Source organism: Somniosus microcephalus, chromosome 22 (assembly GCF_052327205.1).
Source record: "Somniosus microcephalus isolate GS21.2 chromosome 22, FLI_Smic_1.0, whole genome shotgun sequence".
Classification (NCBI taxonomy): Eukaryota; Metazoa; Chordata; class Chondrichthyes; order Squaliformes; family Somniosidae; genus Somniosus; species Somniosus microcephalus.
In genome coordinates this window covers 51,083,957-51,108,678 of record NC_141008.1, presented here as the reverse complement: position 1 = coordinate 51,108,678, position 24,722 = coordinate 51,083,957, and the positions used below count along the sequence as shown (strand labels likewise).

The window sequence follows — 24,722 nt, the reverse complement described above, 5'->3', positions numbered from 1 at the left end:
GAAACTGAAGTTAAAATGTTTTTGTTTTATTTTTCTCTCTAGGCTTTTTCAGATCTCAGTGGTGTAAGAACAATTGTCCTAACATCTGGAACATTGTCCCCAATGGAGTCATTCTCTTCGGAGCTGGGCGTGAAGTTCAGTATCCAGCTGGAGGCGAATCATGTCATTAACAACTCTCAGGTAACGACACATTATTTATTTACCAACTAAAGATTCGGTTAACAAGTGACCAGCGACAGCCTTGAAATTATAACTGCTCTTGCAATAAGATGCAAGTATTTGTGATGAGACTTGTATCCAATCTATATTAAACTGTTTATTTGGTAGATATTGCAGGGAAACTGCTTTGCCACCAAACATGGACAGTTAAGGTGGTTGTTCTATTTTTTGTTTTCAAACTTTTTCCCCATTGCTTTTGTACTAGTACATAAAACTACTGAAATGTTCAAACAAATAAATTGCTAGTTGTAAATGTAATCCATTGGTTGTAAAGTACTTTGAGATGCCTGAGGATGTTAAAAGGCATTATTTAAATGCAAATTCTATATTTTCTTTGTCACCATTTTGCTGCCCTTTTCTCAGGTAATGTTTACTAAAGTTCAGATGTGCACCTAATACCCCATTTATACCGAAGTTATAAATTCTCACTGGTTGTAAATTTGCAGTCATAATAATGGACCAAGCACACTCATCTATCCCTCTTCCTTTCTGGTGGGGAAGTGGAGATTCTGTTGAGATTGATGGAAGCCCAGTGCAAATCTCCGGCACATTTGACCTGAAATTGAATAGTCAGCGAATGCATTGTGCGAGGAACATAATACTTCTTGATGGATAAAATTGTGGTAGTGGTTGTGCGGGGGGGGGGAAACAGTGATCTTCTCTGCAAACTCATGTTTTGTTTTCCTTACTCATGAAGTGATAGACAAATATAAGCAGAGCTCCAGATAAGCAATCCTGACTAACTGATGAGCAATTTGTCCAGTCTGCACAAATGTATTCCATTATATTTTGGATAAGAAAGATTGTTTTGAAAAAGAATTATTCCTTAAAATATAATGCTTGTGTATTAATCTAAGACTAGTTCATAATCATATATGTGGAGATCTAGGAATTATTCTCCCTCTGCCTTAAGCACTCGGTTAAATATAAATCCTTAACTTCATCTGAATGGAATCTATTTGTCTAGTTACAGATCAGACTAGGCGGGTGAAAGAGTTAAACAGCTAGAAACGAAGCATGGATATAGTCCACATACACAACCCATTAAATCAGTTCAAAGTTCTACGTTATGTAGATGCACCACAGGAATGTTTGAGACTTCATTAGTTTTATGTTTTTAACTTGAGATTATGCCATCTGGTGAGGCCTGCTAATAGCATTCTTTATTTTGGTTAACTTGAAATAATGAACACACATTTTATACAGAACAGAACATGTGTGTACTTAGCTCTTATTTAAACCTTATTAATAAATACTGCATTAGATCAAAGCAAACCAGGGGTGAAAATTGCACTCGTCTGCAAAATGTTAGTGTAGAAAGTTGACTGGGAGACCACCAAGGTAATGCATACAGGAGCAGATAGCAGGGTCGGCAATAAAACAGTGATATATACTCTTTAAAATTTGCATATAAAATTTTCTGTTTTCATTGCATTGCAAAGCTGTGTGTAAAAAGCAAGGGCATTTTCCAAGTCTATTGTTGGTGCACCTAAAAGTATTAGATGGGGGGAACCTTTTAACAATCCTCCCACGCTTTCATTGATTAAAAAGTGAGGGTTACCAACATTATGCTCCTGCTCCAAGAGCAGTCTGTAACTGTTAGGCAGGATTGCCTGCCTGAAGCTCTGTTTGTACTTTTTGTACCCCTAAAATTACATTCAGTTCAGGTCAGGGTGAAACCAATTGAACAGAGCTTGCAGTGAGAGCACCTGCAAGATAGTTTTTCATATATACACTCCTGCTTACTACTTCACTTTTCAGTGAGAGAAGAACATAGTGATGCAATTCACTCGTGGCCTATCACCTCTTGCACAGAAAAAGAATCCCACCGTGATCATATATGAAATAAATGAATACATAAAAATGTGCAAGTCAGTTTGTTGAACATCATCATCTGTTACTTTTTTAAAATCACTTCCATGAAGTTTCTGGTGGATCATGGAGATATCAGTCAACACAAAATTAATGCCTTCACTCATCCAGTAATACGCCCTGAAGATGATCTGTCTTAGGAATGTGTATCCATTGCTCTGAGTGGAACAGGAGTGAGGTCCTAACCCCCCCCAAACCCAATAAATAAAATATTATTTAAAAAAAACAAAATTCACATTCCATGGCAACATCAATATCGTCATACTTTTATTTTTTCAAAAGCGCACTGTCGTACTGGTACGAGTTTTGATGGCCACACAGCAAGATATTGTTCTGATTTTTCTGGGTGTTTGTCAGGGGTAACAACAGGAAGGTTGGCTTTGTGGTGTGCTGATGAAATAGTAGATTATGGGTTACTCCCCTTGGCAATTTAGCCATGCAATGATTATTAGTCTGGTGGGTTATCTGAAGGAGTGAGACGCTTTCACCGAAGCAGGAAAAAGTGGATTAAATTATGCTGTAACGTTCTCGTGTACCTCCTAGAATTAAAAACTTTGATTCCTTATTGCACCTCTCGAAAGTATCTCAGTGTTATACACGACGAATTTGCAGTGCAGTGATTCCAGTTATGTAGGCAAACATGACAGTTGTTTGATATTTATGGTGTGGAGATGCCGGTGTTGGACTGGGGTGGACAAATGTAAGAAGTCACACAACACCAGGTTATAGTCCAACAGTTTTATTTGAAATCACAAGCTTTTGGAGCACTGCTCCTTCGTCGGGTGGAGTGGAGAGATGCTACAGGTAATCTTTCTAACTGCCGAGGTGTGATAAATGGCAGTTAGAAAGATTACCTGTATTTGATGTAATGTTTTCCTGACTAACCTGTTTGGACACCATTCACACCTTTGTTTGCTGTGATTATCTCTCTGCCGAGGTGTGATAAGTGGCAGTTAGAAAGATTACCTGTAATCATCTGGCATTATTCTCTGACTATATAAGCTGTGTCTTTATGCATCTCTCCACTCCACCTGTCGAAGGAGCAGCGCTCCGAAAGCTTGTGATTTCAAATAAAACTGTTGGACTATAACCTGGTGTTGTGTGACTTCTTACATTTGATATTTATGGGATCTTGTACATTAATAGAGTCATAGAGTTTTACAGCACAGAAAGAGGCCCTTCGGCCCATCGTGTCTGCGCCGCCCATCCATCCCTGTCCAGTGTAATCCCATTTTCCAGCATTTGGTCCATAGCCTTGTATGCAATGGCATTTCAAGTGCTCATCCAAATGCTTCTTGAATGTTGTGAGGGTTCCTGCCTCCACCACCCTTTCAGGCATTGAGTTCCACATTCCAACCACCCTCTGGGTGAAAAAGTTCCTCCTCAAATCCCCTCTAAATCTCCTGCCCCTTACCCTGAATCTATGCCCCCTTGTTATTGACCCCCCCACTAAGGGGAAAAGTTCCTCTTTATCTACCCTATCTATGCCCCTCATTATTTTGTACACCTCAATCAGGTCCCCCCTCAGCCTTCTCTGCTCCAAGGAAAACAACTCCAGCCTGTCCAGCCTCTCTTCATAGCTGAGGCGCTCCATCCCAGGTAACATCCTGGTGAATCTTCTCTGCACCCTCTCCAAAGCAATCACATCCTTCCTATAGTGAGGCGACCAGAACTGCACACAGTACTCCAGCTGTGGCCTCACCAGCGTTTTGTACAGCTCCATCATAACCTCCCTGCTCTTATATTCTATGCCTCGGCTAATGAAGGCAAGTATCCCATATGCCTTTTTAACCACCTTATCTACCTGCTCCGCTGCCTTCAGGGATCTATGTACATGTACACCAAGGTCCCTCTGACCCTCTGTACTTCCTAGGGTCCTACCACTCATTGTGTATTCCCTTGCCTTATTTGTCCGTCCAAAATGCATCACCTCGCACTTTTCAGGGTTAAATTCCATTTGCCACTTTTCCGCCCATCTGACCAACCCGTTTATATCGTCCTGTAGCCGGAGGCTTTCCTCCTCGCAATTTACCACCCCACCAATTTTCGTGTCATCTGCGAACTTACTGATCATACCTTTTACATTCTCATCCAAATCATTTATGTAGATCACAAACAATAAGGGACCCAGCACCGATCCCTGAGGTACCCCACTGGACACAGGCTTCCAGTCACAAAAGCAACCTTCGACCATCACCCTCTGCCTCCTGCCACTCAGCCAGTTTAGGATCCAACGCGCCAAGGCACCCTGGATCCCATGGGCTCTTACCTTCTTGACCAGTCTCCTATGCGGGACTTTGTCAAAAGCTTTACTGAAGTCCATGTAAACCACATCCACAGCATTTCCCTCATCCACCCCACTAGTCACCCCCTCGAAAAATTCGATCAGATTTGTTAGACATGATTTACCCTTGACAAAGCCATGCTGACTATCCCCGATTAATCCTTGCCTCTCCAAGTGGAGACTAATTCTGTCCCTCAGAATTTTTTCCAATAATTTCCCCACCACAGATGTTAGACTCACTGGCCTGTAATTCCCTGGTTTATCCCTGCTACCCTTCTTGAATAATGGTACTACGTTAGCTGTTCTCCAGTCCTCTGGTACATCCCCTGTGGCCAGAGAGGTTCTGAAAATTTGTGTCAGAGCCCCTGCAATCTCCTCCCTTGCCTCCCACAGCAGCCTGGGATACATCTCGTCCGGGCCTGGGGATTTATCCACTTTTTGGCCCGCTAAAACCGCTAGCACCTCCTCCCTCTCGATGCTAATATGTTCGAGTATGTCACAGTCCCCTTGCCCGATTTCTATGTCTGCATCGTCTTTCTCCATAGTGAACACAGATGCAAAAAATTCATTTAAAACCCCGCCTACATCCTCTGGCTCTACACACAGATTGCCACTTTGGTCCCTAATGGGCCCTACCCTTTCCCTGGTTATCCTCTTGCCCTTAATATACTTATAAAACATCTTAGGATTTTCCTTTATTTTGCTCGCCAGTGTTATTTCATGGCCCCTCCTCGCCCTCCTAATTTCTTTTTTAAGTATGCCCCTGCACTTTTTATACTCCTCTAGGGCTTCTTCTGTCTTTAGTCTTTTGTAACTGCCAAAAGCCCCCCTTTTATTTCTAATGCATTTTTGTATATCCCTTGTCATCCAAGGTTCCCTTTGCTTGTTGGTCCCACCCTTGACCTTTACAGGAACATGTTGGCGTTGTACTCTCTCTATTTCCCTTCTGAAAGTCTCCCACTGTTTTGATGTGGATTTTCCTATAAGCAGCTGCTCCCAGTCCACTTTGGCCAGATCCTGCCTTATCATATTAAAATCGGCCTTCCCCCAATTTAGAACCCTTATTTCCGGGCCGTCTTTGTCTTTTTCCATGACCACCTTAAATCTCACCGAATTATGGTCACTGTCGCCAAAATGCTCTCCTACTGACACTTCCACCACTTGCCCGGCTACATTCCCCAGAATTAGGTCCAGTATCGCCCCCTCTCTTGTAGGACTTTCTACATGTTGGCTCAAAAAGCTCTCCTGGATGCACTTTAAGAATTCTGCACCCTCTAAGCCTTTCACACTCTGACTGTCCCAATTTATATTGGGGAAGTTGAAATCCCCCACTATTATTACCCTATTATTTTCGCACTTCTCTGAGATTTGCCTACATATCTGTTCCTCTATCTCCCCCTGACTGTTTGGGGGCCTATAGTACACTCCCAGCAAAGTGCTTGCCCCCTTTTTGTTTTTAAGTTCTACCCATATGGCCTCATTAGAGGAACCCGCTAATATATCATCCCTCCTTACAGCAGTAATTGACTCCTTAATTAATATTGCAACACCCCCTCCCCTTTTACACCCCCCTCTGTCTCGCCTGAAGATTCTATACCCCGGAATATTGAGCTGCCAGTCCTGACCCTCCCTCAACCATGTCTCCGTGATAGCAACAATATCGTACTCCCATGTGTTCAACAACAACTTCAGTTCATCCACCTTATTTGCAAGACTCCTTGCATTAAAATAAATGCCTTCCAGCCCTGCCATATTCTCTTTTGCCTTCACATATTTGCTCTGCCTTCCCAGCTGACTTGTTTTTCCCTCTGTATTTGGCCGTAAATCACCCCCTACTATAGCTCCACTCTGTACCCCAACCCCCTGCCAAGTTAGTTTAAACCCTCCCCAGCAGTGCTAGCAAACCTCCCCGCAAGGATATTGGTTCCCCCCTGGCTCAGGTGTAAACCGTCCGACTTGTACAAGTCCCACCTTTCCCAGAAGCAGATCCAGGAAACTAAAGCCCTCCCCCCTGCACCATCCCTTTAGCCACGCATTCATCTGTTCTATCTTCCTATTCCTATACTTAATAGCACGTGGCACCGGGAGTAATCCAGAGATTACAACCTTTGAGGTCCTGCTCCTTAATCCTTCACCTAGCTCCCTAAATTCTTGCTGCAGGACCTCATCCCTCTTTTTACCTATGTCGTTGGTACCAATGTGGACCACGACCACTGGCTGTTCTCCCTCCCCCTCCAGAATGCCCTGCAGCCGCTCAGTGACACCCTTGACCCTGGCACCAGGGAGGCAACAAACCATCCTGGATTCACGTCTACGGCCACAGAAACGCCTATCTGTTCCCCTTACTATAGAATCCCCTACCACTATTGCTCTCCCACTCTTTTTCCCCCCTTCCTGGGCAGCAGGAGCACCCCCAGTGCCAGGAAGTTGGCCGCTGCTGCCTTCCCCTGGTGAGTCATCCCCCTCAACAGTATCCAAAGCGGTATACTTGTTTGAAAGGGGGATGTCCGCAGGGGTTCCCTGCACTACCTGCCTGCCTTTGTTGCTCCGCCTGATGGTCACCCCCTGTGCTGCCCTACCCTGAGGCGTGCACAACTCGCTAAACGTGTTATCCACGAGCCTTTCAGCATCGCGCATGCTCCAAAATCCAAAATGAAATGAGTGGGCAGTTAATTTGTTTTTGGTTGAAGAAAGAATGTTGAATACCAGGGGAACTTCCTGCTATTCTTTGAATAGTGCCATCAAATCTTTAATATCCACTAGAACAGGCAGGTGCGGACTCGATTTAATGTTGCATCCGACGGACTCATTCTGTAAATGCGCTTGAAGGAGATGTAAACATGTTTGCCTACTTGGCCTCTTGGAAATGGAGCTGTAGCTAAATGTGCGAAAATAGAAATTAAGTTCCAGAGTTGTGTTGGGGTGAACAGTTACAGTTAGAAATGTATTAGGAATGCTTCATTCTGCTGTGCATTAAAGTTAACAGTTCAGCTTCAAAGATCATGTTGCTGCATATTTCTGCTTTTTCCCATGTTTTTTGTGCTCTGCCATGATCATGTTTTTTTTTCAGTCCTGATCTTGTGCTTCCCAGCTGTAATCTTAATCCAAAATGGCGACCAAAGCTTCATTATCTTTTACAGTTGGAGCTTCAAAGCTAAATAAAAATCACACTTCGTTACAGCTCTAGTTTAAATGTCAGCAGTTAGGAAATTACCTGTACATCTGTAAATTGTCAGTCAACATCAGTGCTAGAGTACCACTTTATGAGTTGAACAGTGGTTATTAGCAACACAGTTAGCCTCATAATGTCTTAAGTTTTCCTCCATTGGATCTGTGCAATATAATACAGAAGCTTATGTTACACTTGTGTGGTTGAAAAATGCATTGGCTGGTAGCTACCTTAACTGCTTCGCTGCTGAAAATCAGTAACAATTTAAATGAAATTTTAGTATCTATTAATAACTTCTGTTGCTTATAGGTTCCCACTAGCGGACCTTCAGTAAGTTTTTAGTACCTTGCAGGATACCATATGCATTATGGTAGATTGATTTCATATTTAAGAATATTTATTTGTACAAGGTAAATTGATCTATTTCTTATACCATAATACTGGATTTATGTTAAAAATACTTCAAATTGAAAAGCCTAGAAGAATATGTAGTGCTGTAGAATCACAAGCAGCACCAGTACCAATTAACAATAGTTTTCTTCCCACTGTCTCCAATTTTCATAACTCCTTTGTTCAAGACCCTGACGCATGTTTCTATGGATGCTAACAAACTGCTACGTTGTCCAAGTGAACATTCTTCATGTTGAACTTGGAACAGCGAGACCCTGGAAGACATCCTTCATGTTGAACACCAATTGGAAGAAGCACTGAGAGTAGCAAGGGCACAAAATGTCCTCTGGGTGGGGGACTTCAATGTCCATCACCAAGAGTGGCTCGGTAGCACCACAACTGACCGAGCTGGCCGAGTCCTAAAGGACATAGCTGCCAGACTGGGTCTGCGACAGGTGGTGAGGGAACCAACAAGAGGGAAAAACCTACTTGATCTCGTCCTCACCAATCTACCTGTTGCAGATGCATCTGTCCATGACAGCATTGGTGGAAGTGACCACCGCACAGTCCTTATGGAGACGAAGTCCCGTCTTCATGTTGAGGATACCCTCCACCGTGTTGTGTGGCACCACCACCGTGCTAAATGGGACAGATTTCGAACAGACCTGGCAACTCAAAACTGGGCATCCATGAGGCGCTGTGGGCCATCAGCAGCAGCAGAATTGTATTCAGCCACAATCTCTAACCTCATGGCCCGGCACATCCCTCACTCTACCATTACCATCAAGCCGGGAAATCAACCCTGGTTTAACGAAGAGTGCAGGAGAGCATGCCGGGAACAGCACCAGGCATACCGAAAAATGAGGTGTCAACCTGGTGAGGCTACAACACAGGACTACTTGCATGCCAAACAACGGAAGCAACATGCAATAGACAGAGCTAAGCAATCTCACAACCATCAGATCAAATCAAAGCTCTGCAGTCCTGCCACATCCAGTCGTGAGTGGTGGTGGACAATTAAACAGTTAACAGGAGGAGGAGGCTCCAAAAATATCCCCATCCTCAATGATGGTGGAGCCCAGCATGTGAGTGCAAAAGACAAGGCTGAAACATTTGCAACTATCTTCAGCCAGAAGTGCCGAGTGGATGATCCATCTCGGCCTCCTCCTGAGGTCCCCAGCATCACAGATGCCAGTCTTCAGCCCATTCAATTCACTCCACGTGATGTCAAGAAACGGCAATAGTACTGAAGACTTGAGCTCCAGAACTAGCTGCGCCCCTAGCCAAGCTGTTCCAGTACAGCTACAACCCTGGCATCTACCCGGCAATGTGGAAAATTGCCCAAGTATGTCCTGTCTACAAAAAGCAGGACAAATCCGACCCGGCCAATTACCGTCCCATCAGTCTACTCTCAATCATCAGCAAAGTGATGGAAGGTGTCGTCGACAGTGCTATCAAGCGGCACTTACTCAGCAATAACCTGCTAACTGATGCCCAGTTTGAGTTCCGCCAGGGCCACTCAGCTCCTGACCTCATTACAGCCTTGGTCCAAACATGGACAAAAGAGCTGAACTCAAGAGGTGAGGTGAGAGTGACTGCCCTTGACATCAAGGCAGCATTTGATCGAGTGTGGCATCAAGGAGCCCTAGCAAAGCTGAAGTCAATGGGAATCAAGGGGAAAACTCTCCATTGGTTGGAATCATACCTAGCACAAAGGAAGTTGGCTGTGGTTGTTGGAGGTCATTCATCTCAATCACATGACATCACTGCAGGAGTTCCTCAGGGCAGTGTCCTAGGCCCAACCATCTTCAGCTGTTTCATCAATGACCTTCCCTCCATCATAAGGTCAGAAGTGGGGATGTTCGCTGATGATTGCACACTGTTCACCATTCGAGACTCGTCCGATACTGACGCAGTCCGTGTCCATATGTAGCAAGACCTGGACTACATTCAGACTTGGGCTGACAAGTGGCAAGTAACATTCGCACCACACAAGTGCCAGGCAATGACCATCTCCAACAAGCGAGACTCTAACCATCTCCCCATGACATTCAATGGCATTACCATCGCTGAATCCCCCACTATCAACATCCTGGGGGTTACCATTGATCAGAAACTGAACTGGACCAGCCATATAAATACTGCGGCTACAAGAGCAGGCCAGAGGCTGGGAATTCTGCGGCGAGTGTCTCACCTCCTGACTCCCCAAAGCCTTTCCACCATCTACAAGGCACAAGTCAGGAGTGTGATGGAATACTCTCCACTTGCCTGGATGAGTGCAGCTCCAACAACACTCAAGAAGCTCGACACCATTCAGGATAAAGCAGCCCGCTTGATTGGCACTCCATCCACCACCTTCAACATTCACTCCCTCCACCACCGGTACACTTTGGCTGCAGTGTGTACCATCTACAAGATGCACTGCAGCAACTCGCCAAAGCTCCTTCAACAGCACCTTCCAAACCCACGACCTCTACCACTTAGAAGGACAAGGGCAGCAGACGCATGGGAACATCACCACCTACAAGTTCCCCTCCAAGCCACACACCATCCTGACTTGGACCTGTATCGCCGTTCCTTCACTGTCGCTGGGCCAAAATCCTGGAACTCCCTTCCTAACAGCATTGTGGGTGTACCTACACCATATGGACTGCAGCGGTTCAAGAAGGCAGCTCACCACCATCTTCTCAAGGGCAATTAGGGATGGGCACTAAATGCAGGCCTAGCCAGCGACGTCCACATCCCATCAATGAATAAAAAAAATCACAGCCAAGACTGATATTGTCCTCGTCTGACATCCCATATGCACTCTTCCTAGCAGGGGCCACTGTGCAGCAATCAGAAGGATTCTTAATAATTTTAGTATCTATTAATTCTTAATAACTTCCCGCCCCGCCCCATAGCCCAGGGATGCCAAAACTAATTATAAAATTTCAACCAATATCACCTAGCTTAGCAGAGAGTTAAATGTGAGTTCTGATCTGTATGGCTTAGTACCACATAATGCAATGCATTTACCTAGTAAGCCATTGGTGGAGCTTTAAAGTATGTTCTAAAGAGGAATAACATTTTAGTGACTCCGGCAATAATATAGTTAATCAAATAATCAAAAAAAATTGAATGTGGCATGACGGCTATCAAAACTTCATCAGATTATATCTTGGGTTTAACCAATGTGATGTTTTCGAGGCTAACTTGTGAGTGAAGACAATTTTGTTTTATGTATTTGTCACTATTAACTTACGTGAGTCTTTGATTAAACCATTTGTTAAGAGATCTGAGAGCGCAAATAATTGCATTTTTTTGGTCTGTCAGTTGCAGTATGACATAATAAGCATGTTTAAGAATTATAGGCACTGAGAACCATTCCTTAAAAATTGCATTCTGAATCTTTGCCCCCCTGATTAAATTTAGTTTGACTTGGTTCCAGCTCCGTGCCTCCTCACCATGGTCACGATCCTTCTGTTCTCATCTGCTGGGTCTTACCAATGTAACTTTACTCTGCTCTTCCCAGATTCACTTACCAGATCATGATCTTTTTCTGATTTCACCCCTTCCTGATAGTTTCATGTTCTCCATCACTTTCCCATTTCTAATTTTAGTGGCAACCAAGTGCTGAAGCCACACAAGATGCCACTCCTAGGAAAAATTTTAGACTTAGTAAGGAAAGGCATGCAGCTTTGCTATTTCACACTAATATTTAGTGTAGCAATTGGACGGCACAGTAGACAGAGTGTTAGTCCATTGATAATACAATGTTATGGGGGAATGGAACAGATATCGTCTGCAGCAAAATTCGTAGCATAGTGCATCTCACCTGGAGTCAGCTGAGGAAGCACTGACCAGAGGAAGGAAGCTGCTGGGTATGATGTAAAAGAGAATATCAGACAAAAGAGTCAGCCCATGTTAATTATGTACACACCTATTGGTCAGTTACAAATAGCATCAGTATGGGCCAAGATTAATTCACTGTCTGTTTTTGTTGGCAATGGATACGTGGCACCTTGCATGAAAAATGGGGCAAATCTGTTTAGCAGTTGTCTCAATGCTATTGCTGAGTTAGACTGCCGATTTACATTCATGTTTCTCTAAAGGCAGTGTGAGAACTGAATGCTCCTTTAACCTTGATGCGCTATCAATTACTCATAAAAGACTGAGAGTTAGAAGAGTAACTAAAGGCTTTTATTAACAACAGAATGGAGGTCTGCCTCGAGTGGTCGACCGGTCCAGGATACCAAGGGCTGGGGAGCAGTCACCTTTATACTAGGACCTGTGGGAGGAGTCAGCCGAGGCATGTCCAGGCATGTACACAGTGGAATACAAACAGGACAAACAGGAATACAAACAGTGGTTTACCACATTCACCCCTTGTTTAAAATTGAGTCCGGCGGGGTGAAGTGTATTAAAAGTTAGTGTATTGGAGTCTCTCCGGAGGTCTTGTCTGCCGCTGTGATCTGCGTGGCGACGGCAGGGGTAGTGAAGCTTCCGGCGTCGAGTCCAGCGTAGGCTGTGGCACAGGCGTGTCGTCCTCGTAGATGTCGAGCGGGTCGCGGGGCCCAGGCCTGCCGTCTGCTGGGGCTGGATATCGGATCGTGGGGGGGGGTGGTAGTGGGTAGTGGGTTACTGTGGCCCCCGAGGGTGCAAGGTCTCTTATGGAGACTGTGTCCTCCCGCCCGTCCGGGTATGCGATGTAAGCATACTGGGGGTTGGCGTGGAGGAGGTCGACCCTCTCGACCAGGGGGTCCGTTTTATGGGTCCTCACGTGTCTTCTCAGTAGGACCGGCCCTGGGGACGTCAGCCATGGCGGTAGCGATGTCCCTGATGTGGACTTCCTTGGGAAGACGAACATTTTCTCATGAGGGGTGGCGTTAGTGGCAGTGCAGAGCAGTGACCGAATAGAGTGGAGCGCATCGGGGAGCACATCCTGCCAGCGGGAGGTTGGAAGGCCCCTAGACTTTAAGGCTAGCAGGACGGCCTTCCAAACTGTCGCATTTTCTCTTTCCACCTGTCCGTTCCCCCGGGGGTTGTAACTGGTGGTCCTGCTTGTGGCTATACCCCTAGCGAGCAGGTACTGGTGGAGTTCGTCGCTCATAAACGATGAGCCCCGGTCGCTATGGATATAGCTGGGGAAGCCGAACAGGGTGAAGAGGTTGTTCAGACATTTAATGACCGTGGCACTGGTCATGTCCGGGCAGGGGAAGGCGAACGGGAAACGGGAGTACTCATCAATAATATTGAGGAAGTACACATTGCGGTCGGAGGAGGGGAGAGGCCCTTTAAAATCAACGCTCAGGCGCTCGAAGGGGCGAGTGGCTTTTATCAGTTGGGCCCTGTCTGGTCTATAAAAGTGTGGTTTGCACTCAGCGCAGACTTGGCAGTTCCTGGTCATGGTCCTGACCTCCTCAATAGAGTAAGGCAGGTTGCGGGCCTTGATGAGGTGGAAGAACCTGGTGACCCCCGGGTGGCAGAGGTCATTGTGGAGGACCCGTAGTCTATCGATCTGCGCGCTGGCGCAGGTGCCACGCGATAGCGCATCCGGGGGTTCATTTAGCTTCCCGGGCCGGTACAAGATCTCGTAGTTGTAGGTGGAAAGTTCGATTCTCCACCTCAAGATCTTGTCATTTTTGATTTTGCCCCTCTGCTTGTTGTTAAACATAAAAGCAACTGAACGCTGGTCAGTGAGCAGGGTAAATCGTTTTCCGGCCAGGTAGTGCCTCCAATGACGCACAGCCTCCACAATCGCCTGGGCCTCCTTCTCAACAGCGGAGTGTCTGGTCTCCGGGCCTTGGAGGGTTCGTGAAAAGAAGGCCACGGGTCTCCCCGCCTGATTGAGGGTAGCGGCCAGGGCAAAGTCGGACGCGTCGCTTTCCACCTGGAAGGGGATGGATTCGTCCACTGCGTGCATGGTGGCTTTGGCAATGTCCTCCTTGATACGGTGGAAGGCTAAGCGGGCCTCTGCCGTCAAGGGAAAAGAGGTGGACTTGATCAGCGGGCGGGCCTTGTCCGCATAGTAGGGGACCCACTGGGCGTAATAGGAGAAAAACCCTAGGCACCTCTTCAGGGCCTTGAGGCAGTGGGGCAGTGGAAGTTCCATAAGGGGACGCATCCGGTCGGGGTCGGGGCCGATGACTCCGTGTTCCACAACACAGCCAAGGATGGCGAGGCGGTTTGTGCGGAATATGCACTTCTCCTTGTTATATGTCAGGTTTAGGAGTTGGGCGGTGCGGAGGAATTTTTCGAGGTTTGCGTCATGGTCCTGCAAGTCACGGCCGCAGATGGTCACATTGTCCAGATATGGGAAAGTGGCCTGCAACGCATTTTGATCTACCATCCGGTCCATCTCCCTTTGGAAGATGGAGACCCCGTTGGTGACGCCAAAGGGAACCCTAAGGAAGTGATAGAGGCGGCCGTTTGCCTCAAAGGCAGTGTACTGGCGGTCCTCAGGGCGGATGGGGAGCTGGTGGTACGCTGATTTCAGGTCAATGGTCGAGAAGACGCGGTACTGCGCGATCTGGTTGACCATATCAGCTATACGGGGGAGTGGGTAGGCGTCCAGCAGGGTGTAGCGATTTATTGTCTGGCTGTAGTCGATGACCAGGCGCTGCTTCTCGCTGGTCTTAACGACCACAACCTGGGCTCGCCAGGGGCTGGTGCTGCCCTCAATAATCCCTTCTTTCAGGAGCCGCTCCACTTCGGTTTTAATGAAAACCCTGTCCCCGGCACTGTATCGCCTGCTCTTTGTGGCGATGGGCTTACAGTCGGGGGTGAGGTTAGCAAACAGTGGTGGGGGGGTGACTCTGAGTGTGGAGAGGTTGCACCTGGTGCGCGGCGGGCAATTTGGAAGCTGCTGGCTGCAGACTGTGAGTGGGGGTAGGGGTCCACCGTATGCCATTGTAACACTTTTAAGGTGGCACTGAAAATCTAACCCCAGCAGGACGGCAGCGCAGAGGTCAGGCAGGACCAGAAGTTTAAAATGATCGTACACGGTCCCGTCTACTACGAGTGTCACCACGCAGTAGCCGCCGATGTCCGCCGACTGGGACTCGGAGGCCATAGAAATCCGCTGTTGCGCAGGCAGGACTGGGAGAGAGCAACGCCGCACCGTGTCGGGGTGGATGAAGCTCTCCGTGCTCCCAGAGTCAAAAAGGCAGATTGTATCGTGACCATTTACCTTAATGTCCATTGTGGAACTGGCCAGTTGGTGCGGTCTCGCTTGGTCCAGTGTAACGGATGCCAGCGTAGGGGTCGGTGTGTCGCTGCGGGTATCAGATGAGGCGGTGTCGGGGGCCTGCTGCGTCCCGGCTGTCGTCCAAGATGGCGGCGTCCATGATCCCCATGTGGCTGGAGGCGTCCAAAATGGCTGCTGTACCGGTGATTCGCACACGGCCGGGGAGGTCCAAAATGGCGGCCCGCATAGCCCACACGCGGCGCTGCTGGGGTTCGGGGTGGCTTTGGCCCTGCAGACGCTAGCGTAGTGTCCCTTCTTCCCGCAGCCCGAGCAGATCGCGTTTTTCGCCGGGCAGCGCGCTCTGGGGTGTTTTGCCTGGCCACAGAAGTAGCATTTCTGGCCTTGGGGCACTGCTGTCTGGCCTTGGGACACTGCTGCGGTAGTTGGGCCGTTGTTGGGGTGTGGCTGGGGTGGCACGGCGCTATGAGGCGGTCCTACCGTGTCCCAGGCCGTCATTCCCCGCGGCGTCCACGGTGCAGAGGAGTAGGCATCCATGCCCTGGTAGGCTGCATCCAACGATAGTGCGAGTTCAGAGGCCTTGTTGAGGTCGAGGTTACTCTGCTCCAACAGTCGCTGTCGTGTGTAATTGGATCTGTGGCCCGCTACAAAAGCGTCCCGGATAAGTTCCTCTGTGTACACGGCGGCCTTTACATCCTTACAACCACAGGCCCGGCCAAGCACAGACAGTGCCTGAAGGTATTCCACGGTCGATTCCCCAGGTTGTTGTTTACGACTCCCCAGGAGGTGCCTGGCGTACACTTCGTTCACTGGGCGCGTGTACTGGTCCTTGAGCTTGATAGCATCCGCGTATGAGGTCGCGTCTTGGATGACCGAGTACACTCGGTGGTTCACTTTGGAGGTCAGGACATCCAGTTTGTCCTCGTCCGATTTGATTGCTTCGGAGGCGGTCAGGAATTTTTCGAAACACTTAAGCCAGTGAGTAAACTTGGTGGATGAGTCCGCCTCCCGATGATCTAAGTCCAGGCATGCTGGTGTGAGGATCTTCTCCATTATAAAAATGTTGTTAATAAAATTGATGCGCTATCAATTACTCATAAAAGACTGAGAGTTAGAAGAGTAACTAAAGGCTTTTATTAACAACAGAATGGAGGTCTGCCTCGAGTGGTCGACCGGTCCAGGATACCAAGGGCTGGGGAGCAGTCACCTTTATACTAGGACCTGTGGGAGGAGTCAGCCGAGGCATGTCCAGGCATGTACACAGTGGAATACAAACAGGACAAACAGGAATACAAACAGTGGTTTACCACAAACCTTTAGTAACTAAGTAATCTAGGATTGATTATCTTTGTGACCCATTTTTAATTCATAAGCTAGAGTTACTTTTGGGGGCACATCAAACTACAGGAAACTTTGGTTTATCCGGAGGTTGTATGTCCGGAAACCTTGATCTACCGGCAGAAATCAGGAGCCGTTTTGTTAGGTTTTTTTTCTTCTCGGGGCTTTGTTTTCAACAGTCGGGCTCTGGAAAGTCTCTCTGAAGCTGTTGCTAAGCCACAGAGCTGCTTCCAAGGTACGGGCCGACTGTTTACAAGCTGTTGCTAAGCAACAGTGTTTGTTGTCAGATACAGAGATGAAAACCTCCGTATGCTTCAACATTAACTTTGTATGTCCGGCAGTTTTGATAGATCGGCAACAGCTCGGTCCCGTCGGTGCCGGATATCACAAAGTTTCCTGTATTTCTAATGTCCTGAATTCCTGCACCACTGTTGTTCTTGTAACCAATTTATTTATTTTTCTCTAGGTGTGGGTAGGAACGGTTGGGACAGGACCAAGTGGACGAAAACTCTGTGCCACTTTCCAACACACCGAGACATTTGAGTTTCAGGATGAGGTTGGAGGTTTGCTGCTGAAGATTTGTCAAGTTGTCACTCATGGGGTACTCTGCTTTCTGCCTTCGTACAAGGTAACAAAATAATAACCAATATTTCATTAAACCCTTGTAATAACTTTGCAGCATGCTGTAGCCAAGTATTTCCTTCTAATAATGTTGTAGCATACATTAGTAATGGATTTAAGATGTTTATGGTACTGTCTTCTACAAAATAGCGCTTCTATTGTTTTGCACACTTACAAAATATTCTAAATTGTATGGGGACAACTCTCTCACTATGTAATGAAATTTTACTTGTCAAAGCCAGTTAGCCAGTCATTGATTTCACTAAGTAATGGTACTGAAGTAAACATTTCTTTCAACGCAAACAGCTCTCAAAATAACTTTTTACAGCTATCATTTCAAAATCCAACAGCTGTGCTAAATACTCCATATATTTGATATTTTTCAATTTGGTACCAGTTAAGGTGAAGTTATGGGCAGCTACAAAATAAAATGGACTAAAAATGGCTGTGAAATAGAAAAGTTATCTCTGATTCTGAATTCCTGTGAATAATTTCATCAGTTAACATTTTCAAATCCTAATATTTGTCTATTTTTATAAATGGACTCTGCCAATCAAAAGTCGGCCAGGTTGGAAAATGTTAGTGTACCTAGGTACTGCTGTGCACTTCTGTTTCCTGGTTTGCTTTTGGACTGGTCCAAAGTGCTGACATACATACAAATGAATGAAACCACTCGAAGTGCTTGTGAGTTGCTCTGGTTACATCATCACTGCAGTAACTCGGGGAAACAAGTCGGGATCCTAAATGCTAGACCATCATAGGGGGAGAAATAGCTTATTGGACTTGGAAATATTTCCTAATAATTAGGAGGTATTGTTTTCAATATTTACTCTTGGAGAGCAAGGAGAGTAATTTGTTGGGAATGTACACTTTCTAGCTCCACCGTCTCCTTTAAACAGATGTGTATAGCAAATATCACAGTCACTTTTACTCTGGGAAGGAAAAGAATGAATAACTAAACAAGCTAGGACTGTGTGGTATAATGGATTCAATACAGTTTTTTCACCAGAAGGATCTATTCAAATCCAATGTAGACAGAAGGGAAATAAATATACTCCTGACGACTGTAAAAGCCAAGTTAAATGAGTTTAGGGGAGTCTTGATCTAATTCCTTCTGGCTGCTAAAAAATTGCCCATAGTTTACACTAATTGGCACTAAATTATCAGCGTAAATCAGAGAGGTCAGGAGAAACCCTAGTGCAATAGGTGGCACTCTTTATTCTGTATCTGACTTCTGCTGATACCTGACCTGGGAGTGTTTCCAGAAAGGAGGAAAAAAATGGAAAAATGTTCCATTTTCAAGTATGGGTACAAAATGAATACAAAAATGAACAATAAATATAAAAAAGAGAAGACCTTTTGTAAATGTATATTAATCTTATGGAGCCTAGAGACCAAAGTAAGTTAAGTTGCAGAATACTTTTTAATAGATCTTTAAATTTTACAATTAATCTGAATTTTTAACTGCACTTTTAGTAGTAGACTTATTACTGAACTAAATATTTTTGAGATTGATGTTTGCTTTCTTTAAATTTATGAAGTGACGCCAAAGTTAACAAGTACAATGAAACACATTTTATAACTGCAACCTTTGGGACTGACTTAGGGTGGTCCTTTTACATGGGTGGTAACGTAATCATAATTAATTTACTGTTGGGACCAGCAATAATGTTCACTATAAACAGGTGGTCTCTCTGTGTATAAGTGTTCTGCAAGGAGGCTTTTGCTGTAGATTACAGAATAAAATATGTTGGTGCTTTGTATGTTGTGACTGAATAATCTGACAATGATATAGCAAGTGATGATGTTAGTGGCAAACCAGTTGTCATGTGCACCTTGAACTCATTCGCTTTCTGTTTATGAATGATCAAGAGGTCGGGGGAGTGAAGATACTGCAAATTAAAACAGTGACTGGACTATTTGTGTAATTGTATTGATAAATAAATTAGGGGAGCTATTATGAGACTCTGATGTTGACAATATTTAGATAAAATTTCAAACTATGTGTTTGTTGTTTTTGTGAGGTTGTATTTTTTCCCTGTCCGTCTTTTAGATTTCTATAAGGTGTGAACTCTTTCTTGGCATTGGGGCAGGCAGATAACTCCCTAGTCTAATCTCTGCATAAGAGTGCATTTTGATTTTCCCTTGATTTCTGTAGAAAAGCATTTGATCGCTGCTCACTGCCTCCACTCACAGTGCAGCTGAGAATAAGAACATAACCTTAAAATCAGAGCCAGGCTGTTCAGGCATATGGTTCCATGAGCAGTGGGCTCACTTTAGTATCTTATCCAAATGATCATTCTTAATATGGAGGCTTAGATGGTGAGTGTTGATGCACTCTTTGATCATGGACAACATCACAGTCCTGACATCCTCACATGCACATTTCCAGCAGTGATCTCTGGATCATGATTAGATAAATTTTCCCCTTCCCCTTCCTACGCCTGGGGTACTGAGACCAATTGTAACACTCCTACTGCCACTGGGGCTGAAACTAAATAACAGTATAGATCTGAGACCTTCCTGGCCTATATGGTTCAGCTATTCGTACGCACTTCCTTAACCACATGAGCCATCAAGGGAATCTTTGACTGTAGAGGGTACAAATGGAGGAAATTATTTCCCTTCTCAAACAAGCTTAGCAGGCTGTTTACTTGCGAAGAACAGGTAGAGATGAGTGACCAGACACTACTTACTCCTCCCTTGTTCCCTAAAGGCATATTTCCTTGCTTGGGGTGCAACTCCATGGGTGCTGGACACATATGGTACCTCACTTAAGCAGCCAATGTTCATGCATGACGTTGAATATTGGCAGGCTGTTTGACCATAGGGACATCACATCCAACTTCGATCCTGTCTTTACCTGACATCCGCAGGTGCACATTGAGCAAGGGTGACAGGATAACAATTAGGAGTGGAAACCATAGGAATTTTTCCCCCATTTCTTAAAGAAGCTAAGGCTAATGGGTAGCAAGGTTAACCACCTCCCCAGATGAGATCACCTAATATTAGCATAGATGGGGAATTGAACCATCCTGGTCTGCAAGGCTCAGTTGTATACAGCCTTCACCAGCTGAGCCATCGGAGAACTTAGAATTGAGGTTCCTTTTTGAAGTGCATTTACTTGTCTACAGTTAGAAGAAAACCTATAAATTATGCCATGAAACAAAAATGTAATTTGTGACACAGTGGTGTACCACTGCTCACTCTGTAGAATATTAGGCAACGGGATCACAGCCATAATTCCACACAATGCAAGTCCTTGATCTCAGTTGTTGGAAGAAGCACTGAACAGAAATGGTTGGTTCATTAGTTGGTGACAGAACAGTATTGTCTGGAAGCTTGCCAGCTTTCTCAAACAGGAAATAGGACAGAAAAACCTAAGGAAGAGGAGAAAATTACTTCTAAAACTGGGCCAATAAAAATAAAATATTTAGAAATCTGGCATTTGAGGCTTTTAATAATAGGACAAAAAGTACTTGGAATATATTTACACTGGCTGAAGAACAAGATATTAAAATGTTAAGTCTAATGAACATTTTTAACAGTATAGTTTCAGGTCTGAGAGAATTTGGAACTCAGTTATGTGCTTGAAATTGTTACTTATTGGGGTTGTACTGAACAGAATTTTCTATAGAAATAAATGGAGGAAAAATTTGGCCTGAAACAAAAGAAATTGTATTTGCCTGACCTACATGTAATTATTTCATTAAAACCAGTTGACATTGCTACATTTAATTAAATCAATTATTCTGCGTTGTCTAGTGTTAGCTAATGTCTCGGTTAAAGCTTTGCCTGGATTGCACACGCAAACAGATGCCCCATAAACTGTTTAAGATCTAATAAGAATAGCTTGAGACTTCAGCATCCTAATTGTATAAGTGTGTGGTGTAGTTTCTGTCAAGATCCATCAGATGGCTGCAAAGGCCAAGATTTGTAAGTATGTCGTAAATTAATACCTCCTGCAATTGCGGTTTTTAGCTTTTGTTGCTGCATATACTTTAGAGAATAAATGACAGATTATTGATAATGTCATTCCAACTTCTATGGGCAATTTAGGAGGAGGAGAGATGGAGCAAAATACATGGTCCATACTAGTTTTGGTAATCACTGACTCTTCAAGTCCACCAGCCATTATCTGTGGTTGATTTTGTTGATTCCATGTTGTGCAGCCTTTGGAAATGTGACACTTCAGTTGCTTTCTCCCTTTCTCTAGTTATGCTTCTGTCTGGTTGATTAACAAAGGGTTCGGAAAAAATATTTTGCTGACAAAAGGATCTTGGACTTGGAAAGTGTCAAAACATGCAGGTCCTCGGGTGTTTTCAAATGCATAACCTGATCCTAACCGGTCTTAAGCCTGTAACTACATAGCATTAGTGATTAGTATGGTTTTAAAGTACTAGAAATGCACTGCATGCACGCTCGGCTTTTATATTTAATGTATTTGATTCTGTACTATTATATATCTTGCAAATTGCCATCATACTTAGAGGTAGAGAAAGCGCTGGAGATCCAGCAGCTAGCCGACAACCACGACATGCGTGGATTGTTTAGCGCACTCAAGACCATCTACGGCCCAAGCACCCAAGGCCTTACCCCACTGCGGGCCAAGAACGGAGAGGTACTCAGGGACAGAGAGGCAGTCAGTGCCCGCTGGAAGGAGCACTTCGAAGATCTCCTTAACTACGACTCTGTCTTCGACACAAGCGTCCTCAACTCCATCCCACAGCATGCTACCCGCCACCATCTCAGCACAACCCCAGCCCGGCATGAGGTTGAAAAGGCCATCCGACAACTGAAGAACAACAGGCCTCAGGAGCAGATGGAATCCCCGCCGAGGCACATGGCGGAGAAGCACTACTGGCGCGAATTCATGAACTCATTTCTCTTATCTGGAAGGAGGAGAGCATGCCAGGGGATCTCAGACGCCGTAATTGTGATCATCTTCAAGAAAGGTGACAAGTCCGATTGCGGTAATTACAGAGGAGTTTCCCTGCTGTCTGCCACAGGGAAAGTCATCGCAAGAATCCTCCTCAATCGCCTTCTCCCAGTGGCCGAAGAGCTCCTCCCAGAGTCGCAATGCGGATTCCGCCCACTAAGGGGCACAATGGACATGATCTTCACCGCACGTCAATTACAAGAGAAATGCAGGGAACAGCACCAACCGCTGTACATGGCCTTCTTTGATCTCACAAAGGCCTTCGACACTGTCAACCGTGAGGGATTATGGAGTGTCCTCAAATTCGGCTGCCCTCAAAAGTTTGTCACTATCCTCCACCTGCTTCACGACGACATGCAAGCCGTGATCCTGACCAACGGTTCCACCACAGACCCAATTCACGTACGGACCGGGGTCAAGCAAGGCTGTGTCATCGCACCAATGCTCTTCTCGATCTTCCTTGCTGCAATGTTCCATCTCACCCTCAGTAAGCTCCCCACTGGAGTGGAGCTAATTTACAGAACAAACGGGAAACTGTTCAACCTCCGTCGCCTCCAATCCAGATCCACGGTCGTCCCATCCTCTGTCGTCGAATTACAGTATGCAGACGATGCTTGCGTCTGCGCTCACTCGGAGGTCGAACTCCAAACCATCGTCAACACCTTCACCGAAGCATACGAGATCATGGGCCTTACACTAAACATCCGTAAGACAAAGGTCCTCTACCAACCTGCCCCCGCCACACAGTACTGCCCCCCCGATTATCAAAATCCACGACAAGGCCTTGCACAACGTGGATCACTTTCCATACCTCGGGAGCCTACTGTCAACAAGGGCAGACGACGAAGTCCAACACCGCCTTCAGTGTGTCAGTGCAGCCTTCGGTCGCCTGAGGAAGAGAGTGTTTGAAGACCAAGACCTCAAACCCAGCACTAAGCTCATGGTCTACAGAGCAGCAGTGCTACCCGCCCTGCTGTATGCCTCAGAGACATGGACCATGTACAGCAGGCACCTCAAAGCACTGGCGAGGTACCACCAATGCTGCCTCTGCAAGATCCTGCAAATCCATTGGCAGGATAGGCACACCAGCGTCCATGTTCTTGCTCAGGCCAACATCCCCAGCATCGAAGCTTTGACCACACTCAATCAGCTCCGATTGCCCGAAATGAGACTCCCAAAACAAGCGCTGTACTCGGAGCTCCGGCACGGCAAGAGAGCTCCAGGTGGGCAGAGGAAACATTTCAAGGACACCCTCAAAGCCTCCTTGAAAAAGTGTAACATCCCCACCGACACCTGGGAATCCCTGGCCCAAGATCGCACAAAGTGGAGGAGAAGCATCCGGGAAGGCGCCGAATACCTCGAGTCTCTTCGCCGGGAGCAAGCGGAAGCCAAGCGCAAGGAGCGCACGTCAACCCAAGCACCGTCTGCCCCACCTGTGACAGAGACTGTAGGTCCCGCATTGGACTCATCAGTCACCTGCAAACTCATTTTTAATGTGGAAACAAGCCATCCTTGGTTCCGAGGGACTGCCTAAGAGAAGAAGATTTGATTCTGCATTATTGTATATCTTGCAAATTGCCATCATACTTAACTTTGAAGGTGGTTTTATGAAGTAAGTTTCTTGTGTCTGCAAAGTACATTTTAATGTGAAATCTGCTTTGTAGAGGAACTATTTAGCCATGGTGCAAGCATCCTTCTGTAATCTTTATATGAAGTTTGTCCCCATGCAAGCATTTCATAGTCATGCATAATGCAGGAAAAGGTCTTTCACAACTGTGCACAACCTAAAGAGAATTCGCCTAGTACAGTATATTATAATAATGCAGTAAAGAGCTTCTGCTTTTAGGGGCTCTCAGTGAGCCAAGCAAATAGTAAAGTGCTGTCCAGTGGCAGAAGAGAGGTACTACATCATCCCAGTGATGTCTCACAGGTCCAGCAGGATGATGCAAGATATTTTCTGCAGATCCTAGATTTTAGACACATGGAATTTTTAATTCTTCTTCCAGCCAATTTGTTTTGTGTTCAAACCATTTGAGTGAGGATCCCGCAACCTGCAAGAATCTGTGTGTTTGACAGGGGACCAGACCGCTTCAAAGGAGAAAAATGGGGGTGTGGGGGAATACATACAGTTTTACAAAATAACAACTAGATAATAATCTTGGATCAGATACAAGTATAGCACTTAATGTTTTTAATATAGCTTATTAAGTTGTGATAATATTATGCAATATTGCATCACAAATTTTGAATGCTATCATTTACTGAATCACTGCAGTGTTTTATGAAAGAAAACACAATTTAAAATATGGATCTAAAAGATAGCAAAGAATCAATGCCATTTTCTGCATGTTTTTGTGAGGATTGTTTTAGTGCCAGGTGATATCATTTCCTTTCTTGCCCTACTATACTTAAGTTCTCTTGATTGAAGTAATAGTAAGTAAATCTATAGAATAAGAATTGTTCTCTTCCAAAATAACAAAAAAAATGTTAGTCTAGTTTAAAATTCAATGTTCAGTGGTGAATGGGTGGGGCGTGGGTGGTAGAGGAAGGTGTTGGTATCTGTCTCTCTCTACACTAATTTGTCATCTCAAATTCAGAGTTCTTCATAAGATTTAGATTAAACTTAGACCCATCTGTCCGCCCCTGAAAAATACCTCATTACTAGGGTAGCTTAAAACTGTTACCGCCACTGTATCCCAATAAA

At 45.4% G+C, this 24,722-nt stretch overlaps 1 protein-coding gene across 4 annotated transcripts in view; it reads left to right on the top strand.

Moving 5' to 3' along the window:
* brip1 (BRCA1 interacting helicase 1) overlaps positions 1-24,722 on the top strand; it is a 258,015-nt gene that overhangs the window by 75,990 nt on the left and 157,303 nt on the right. For all 4 annotated transcript variants that reach the window (XM_085964698.1, XM_085964697.1, XM_085964696.1 and 1 more), the window contains 2 exons: positions 43-180; positions 16,925-17,086. In XM_085964698.1, the coding sequence (XP_085820824.1) occupies positions 43-180; positions 16,925-17,086 (300 nt within the window). The remainder of the gene's footprint in view (positions 1-42; positions 181-16,924; positions 17,087-24,722) is intronic.